At 33.4% G+C, this 7,014-nt stretch overlaps 1 protein-coding gene and 1 long non-coding RNA gene across 2 annotated transcripts; both read left to right on the top strand.

Annotated features, from left to right (window-relative positions):
• The first annotated feature begins 933 nt into the window (after positions 1-933).
• Positions 934-4,116, top strand: LOC101264313 (glyceraldehyde-3-phosphate dehydrogenase 2, cytosolic-like). The gene is made up of 5 exons (XM_069296551.1): positions 934-1,145; positions 1,262-1,319; positions 3,452-3,598; positions 3,686-3,746; positions 3,821-4,116. The coding sequence occupies exons 1-5, from the start codon at positions 934-936 to the stop codon at positions 3,877-3,879; spliced, it is 537 nt and encodes a 178-aa protein (XP_069152652.1). The 3' UTR covers positions 3,880-4,116.
• Positions 1,332-2,315, top strand: LOC138348268 (uncharacterized). Its single transcript, XR_011220579.1, has 2 exons — positions 1,332-1,868; positions 1,960-2,315. It is a non-coding gene; the product is annotated as an uncharacterized lncRNA (long non-coding RNA).
• Positions 4,117-7,014: the final 2,898 nt, after the last annotated feature.

The raw sequence follows: 7,014 nt of genomic DNA, 5'->3' as shown, positions 1-7,014 counted from the left end.
TACGATTAATTTGTAAATTCATTTTATTGGTTAGAGCAAAAGTGTTTTACTTTGAGCGATTTTAAAAATTAAAGATATATAAAATTATATTAGGAGGCCTAAATACAATTACTCCCTTTTATAAGTAATAAAAATTGTTTGGCTTAAAACTCAATTTTCTATTCAGCCTCCAAGGATTATATATATTTTATTTCAAGAAATATATTTTGATTAATAAGCTAATGTATGATGACGGCACAAGCATGTTTTTCTGAATTTTAACAAAGAAAATATGGCCTCCTAAATACAATTTTTAATATATTTATCGGTGTTTTTTTTTCTAATGGTTTTTGAATTTTATCTAGGAATAAATTCGTATATTTTTATCTGTAAAATGAACTAATTAAAATCGAATTTTAATTTCTTACGAAAACAACACTAAACTTGCCTGTTCATGTTAAATTATTTTTTGTATATGCAAGGTATGCATGCACATGAACTAATGGATGATTTTTTTAAACTTAATTCCACCATTAATTAATTGTTTTTACAAATAATAAGGTGCTCATTTATTTATCAAATGTTAGCAAAGGTCATTCCCAAACTTCTATAAAGTAAGAAATAAAATTATTTATGTTTTCTTGAGACGTTAGATTTCTTTTAAATTATAATGTATGATTATTTCAGATAAAAAATTTATATTTCGAAGAGTTCTTATAAAACTCAAAAGATTAAAATATTTTATGCATATTGAAATTTTGCTCTCTTTTTTACAATATAAATGTTTTATTAAAAATAACAATCTAATCCACATATTTCTACTATAGTAGAAAAACTCTATTCAACATGTCTATTTAGTGTCAATAAATTAAAAAATAAGGGCATTTGAGTCATTTTAATCAATGAAGTTGATATGTATTAAGCTACTAGGTGTCTATCACTGCACCACAGCAAATGACACGTAGCACACAACTTTTTTGCAGCTCTAAAGTTTTCTACTCTTCCATGACCCTACTGTTGAATAATTCATATGCACCTCCTCTCCTTTCTTTCTCCGGTAGAAAGCTTTCTAAAAAAAAGACAACATATCCATGGGAGTCCTTTACCTCTTCTTTGGTTGTGTTGTTGTCTTGTCAATTTGTCGGTTTTGTTTTGGACTCTCTCAAGTACTTTGTTAATCTGATGGATTAATCTAGGCTTCTAAGAAACATTTTTTTTTTTAAATTTCTTCTTCTTCTTATGCTTTCTGCTCCCACAATCTCACGTTTTCTTCTCTGTGCAGTGTTCTTTTGGCAGTTTTTGATTTTCCCAACTTTAATCAACTTTTCATCATCTATGAGGTACTTTCCCCTTTGTCTTTTTATTTTCTCTTTCGGCCATTTTTCTGGGGTTTATGTTGTGGGTGTGTTGAATTTTTTTGTGGGTGATCAATAATTTGCTAAATAAAGCCTTTTTGGCATGTGGGTTTGTGATTTTATTTGGGTTTGGTGTTAAAGTTGTGGTCTTTTTGGAGTTTGGGTTGGTTTAGTTTTCCGGGGAAGTAGTGATGGTGATATTGATTCTTTGTTGCTTTGGTTTATTTCGAAAATCTTAATGGGTGTTTAAATTCTTGCTGAATATCACGCCCTAAACTTACTTTTACTCTAATTCGACCCCTCAATTTCCACACAATTATCACTGCTAATCCATCTAATCTTCAACACATTCTAAAAACCAATTTCTCTGTTTATCAAAAAGGCCATAATTCAAATAACACTCTCGCTGATTTCCTCAGTAATGGCATTTTCAACGTCGATGGCGATATATGGAAGTATCAACGACAAGTTGCTAGCCACGAATTCAATACTAAATCACTACGAAAATTCGTTGAATCTGTAGTTGATGTCGAGGTATCTGAACGTTTAGTTCCCATACTCGCGAACGCTGCTTACCATTTTTATTGCCTCTGTGATGTGACACTAAATTCTTTTAACTTGCTAGCACGGCTATTTAGTTTCCTTCTCCAAGCTTGAGATGGTGGTGCAGCACTATCAAAATCAAACTGCAGCAAGCAAATACAAGCGAGATCATAACACTATAAAAGAATTGAACATCACAAAAGTGAAATATCCCAGTGGAGGCAAAAAGCACTAGATGATTTATTCTCCCTCTTCAATCCTTTGTGGACACCACAATTACCCAAAAAAAACTAACTTATGAAAAACAAAAGAAACTAAAGGATAGAAAAATGGAGTTATGCTTGCAGAGTTGAAGGACCAACATCAAGACATCAAAAGAAAAAATGATTCAGTTCATTACAACCTCAGACATCCTTAACAACATTTTCCTTGCGCCAAGGGTTTGTCGAAAATAACCTCTCTATGTCTATCTTCTCTGAGATAGAGGTAAGGTCTGCGTACACTATACCATTTCCGGACCTTATTTGTGGGATCATACCAGGTATGTTGCTATTGTTGTTCTTAGGTAAGACTTTTTGTTTTTGAAAGTCAGCAAATATTCAACAATCATATTCAACTGGTCCCATACATTTTCCCCATGACATAAAACAATAAAACTAAGTTCATTACAAACAAAATAACAGAACTCAAGTAGTAAGATAACAACAATCAAGACAACAACTTACCAATTGCAAAGTTGCTTTAGTGATGTACTCCTCAGGTGGCCATGAGTTCTTCCTATAATGAAACAAAGTACCACTCACCATTTTATTCCAACTCTATAAACCTCTCACCACCCCCTTTAACCACTTAAAATCCAATCTTTCTCCAATCAAAAGACCCTCAAAACCATTAACCAAATCCCCATATACACAAGACACCAAAATCTCTCGTCTCTCTCTTTAACAGAAAACCAAAACAGTCCCTTAACCCCAAAAAAGCAGAAAAAAAAAACTTTAGTTCAATTCTCCCACCACCCTTTAACCACTCAAAATCCAATCTTTCTCCAATCAAAAGACCCTCAAAACCATTTAGCAAATCCCCACATACAGAAAAGACCAAAATCTATTCTCTCCCTCTCTTCAGCAGAACACCAAACAGTGCCTTAACCCCAAAAAAAGAGTGGGTTCAATTCTCCCACCAATCTCCTCTTTCAACTACTACACTACAAAACTTAGATCAAACTCACTTTGATCTCAAATCTCAAACAGAGCAAACACAAAAACCAAAACTTGGGTATTATAAAGATTGGATTTTTTTTACCCAAAATCCAATTTTGACAATATATCAAAAGAAATAACCAAAGAATACTTTCTGGGGGTAGGTGTTGCAGTACGCTGTTGTACGCTGTTTGTATTGTCTCTATATTAGTTTTTTTTAAAATGTAAATTGATGCTAATGCGATGATGTTTGGGTGTTGACTACTTGGATTGATATGGTTATCACATATTTCCTTGCACATTAGCTTGATTACCTGCATTTAATAGTTGGTGTTGAGTACCTGCTTAAATTTTTTTGATTGTTGTTATTACCAGGGTGGTGCTAGGAAAGTAGTCATTTCTGCTCCTAGCAAGGATGCACCTATGTTTGTTGTTGGTGTCAATGAAAAGGAATACAAGCCAGACTTCAACATCGTTTCTAATGCTAGCTGTACTACTAACTGCCTTGCACCTCTGGCAAAGGTTCCCTTTTTTTTCTTTTGCCCTGTTCTTCATTTTAGTATTTGAGCCTATATGTGAATTTAAATGATTTCTTTTATGACTTTGCAGGTTATTCATGACAGGTTTGGAATCGTTGAGGGTCTTATGACTACAGTTCACTCCATAACCGGTAAGTATTGCTTTATGCATTAGAAGTTAATACAACTTCTGTAGCTTGAGTACTAAGTAATTATTTTATAACAGCCACCAGGAAAACTGTTGATGGACCATCAGCTAAGGACTGGAGTAGAGGAAGAGCATAAACTATGAGATTAAGTGGTGATGTGGTAAAGGGGTTGTCTTGGGATGTAAGAAGTCAAAGGGAAGGAAGAAAAAAGAAGGGGATGAGGAGGAGATTGGGTGCTGGATGAAGTTGAGGTTTATTATTACATGTTTTTTTCCAATATCTAAAGTTAATACCTCCATCAGTCACACTAGCATTCACTGTGGTAATTTGAACTCACATTGAAGAAAATCTATTGTTTTGTTATTCTTGCAAATTTTAATTGCATTTTTCAGTTGGTTTTCCTTGAAGATTAATCCTATCTTATAAAGAATTGTCACTTAATAGTCGCTCAGGGAATAAGGAAATGAGGTTAGACAGAGTGGGGGCTGCAGCATTATGTAAATGCTGTAGAATGACTCTATGTATGCACTTTTCTTACATTCGACTCACACAATTTAGCAACGTTGGGCCCGTGCTTGCACGGGCAACTCTTGCCTAGTGATATGAGAAGACTAAAAAAACAATGTAAAGATATAAACCAATAGATATTTGATGGTTCATTGGTTTGTCTCTTTCCATAAATTTTCCATTTTGTTCACCATTGTTCATATAGCCTTTAACTGAAACGTATCTTAACTCGTGCTCCAGATTTTGTCTCTCTCACTCAATAATGCCTCTCTATATTTTGTACAAATCTTTCTCCTCAATCAAATTTGAAAAACTCCTATTACATTGAGTATTTGTCCAATTGCTACACTTTTTGTTTCGCCATATCCAATACCTGCATTGAAGTCCAATTAGTATGAGTTCACACCTATTTATAAGAGTAAAAGTGACGTACCGATTTTCATTCTCACACATCGAACTCGAGATCTTTAAGGAACCTTAATCATCCCACTACAATCTATGTTGATTAATTGAGAGTTTGAAATATTTACTAAAACACAAATATAGATAGTCGACCTGAAGTGAATGAGTTTTGTGGAAACCAAACACTTTTGTAGAATTGTGGCTCCTACCCCGCTATGAATGGTGTAGAAAGTACCATTTGTGGAGTGAGTGGACCAATTCTGTTAGAAGAAAAAGTAGTCCAAAAGGAATTCTCTAATGGACCCCTTACGATACAACACACATCTTGAAAATAAATTTTTTTCTTAAAAGAGTGAAAATCAAGTATGCGAAGGGGAAATTCAACAGATACCAATCATTCATATACAGTCACCTTTTTGTCATTATAAAAACACAATAAGACAAGGCTGAATTTAAGGGGAAATTGCTTATCTTTTGGCTCTTCATACCCCAATCAGCCAATCATCTTTAGCTTATAATATTGTTATAATTAATATACTGTAGCTAACATGCTTTAGGTTTTAGGTTATTGATATTCCCACATGCACTGTGCTACTAAGTCATGCATCTCAATAATGCATGGAATCTTAAACAAGAAGGGCATTGCTAAACAGAAATGCTTCAACTGATAGAAATATTTTTGGAATTTGCTGTCGATGTTTTATTTTATTCCAAAAACACCAAATTAATCTATTGAAAACGATTATCTTGATTTAAAAGCATTTTTGGGCGTAACTTCCGTTTCCAGGTTGAAAAGTTTCTGGGAAACAAGGGGCAAAAGTCTTAACTATAAAGCAGTGACGTACCGATGCTATCTAATAAGTTTGGTATTATTTGGAAGGGTAACAGCCAAATCCATTACTATTTACCATAAAAATGCTCACGGAGTAAGATAAATCTCTGGAAAGCAAAAAGAGAGAGAGTTGCTAGGGCGCTAATCTCATTGCGAAATATTGACCAAAGTAAGTCATGATATAAAGTAATTTATCAAAATAATATGTTTGTTTAAAATTTAACAAAACTAGTATAAACGTATTTCATATTAACGTTTTAGGATATATTTTATTTTTTAAAAGCTAACGGCGTTAGATTGATATATGTTACTCATAGTAACATTTTACTTCTAAAACGTCACTCACAGTAACGTTTTAGGAGTAAAACGTTACTCAAAAAACCATTTTAGGAGTAAAACGTTACTCACAGTAACGTATATCAACCTAACGTTGTTAGTTTTTAAAAAATGAAATGTACCCTAAAACGTTACTGTGAAATACGTTTATACTAAATTTGTAAAATTTTAAAATAATATGTTACTTTGGTAAGTTGTTTTATATAATGACTTAGTTCGGTAGAAAAATTCGATGAGAGCCATGCTTTTTGCAGCTTTTTCATGGACAATATTATCAGGAAGTACAAGCTCGGGAGGTGTTTCACGCACAACACCAATCATAGAATTATATTCCTCATCACATTTGGCACGAAACATCTTTTCAAATTCAATTTCTTCAAAGGGCTTGGAATTCTCAGCTGCATGGACACGAGCAAGGTTACAGTAGTTGGTTGCTGACTGAGCAATGAAGGCTATCTCTTCATCAGTTAGCTTCCTCAGAAACTTAGCGGGATTGCCTGCCCATATCTATGTCATATAGATTCATGATTAGATATGAGCCTCTTAAATCATACCTATTTGCAGAAGAAGCCAATCATGATGTAGCTTCATGCTGAGTGTTAAATCCAGCAATTCACCAAACTGATTCATAATGGAATGAGAACAAAAGATGTAACTTGGTAGACTTATGAAACGTTTGAGAGTCTTAAAAATCCTTCGAACCCCAATGATAGCACATAGTTAAAATAGTGGGATAACTCAAATTTTGCAGGAAAATCAAACGAGTCAAGTCATAAGTTGGGTGTCAAAGTTTTGATCTCATATTCACATTACTTGTGACTTTGTAACATATAAGTAACACTATTCTATCGGACCTTTTCCGAATAGCATAGCAAGCAAAATAAATAAAATTGCATAAGAAGCTGCTTTCTTCACCTACTCTTTTTCTTTAGGAAGAAACGAGATTTCCCCTTGAACCCTTGTTCTTCCCTAAACCCATTATGTATTGAAATTCTATGGTAATTTTGGAAGATCGAGAGTATTTGATTATGTGGAATATTAATTTCTATGTATTACTCCTTGAATTTACCTTGTTTATGCATTGGTTATGTATTCCATGGTAATTGAAGTATGAAGGCAGAGAAAGGGCAATAATGTATGAAGATTGATTCTTCTTGAATTCAATAATAAAATATGAGTTGCTTAGATAGTAAT

This window comes from Solanum lycopersicum, chromosome 4, assembly GCF_036512215.1.
Source record: "Solanum lycopersicum chromosome 4, SLM_r2.1".
Taxonomy (NCBI): Eukaryota; Viridiplantae; Streptophyta; class Magnoliopsida; order Solanales; family Solanaceae; genus Solanum; species Solanum lycopersicum.
Note: the sequence above shows the minus strand (reverse complement) of the source record. Positions and strands in the feature narration are given on the sequence as shown.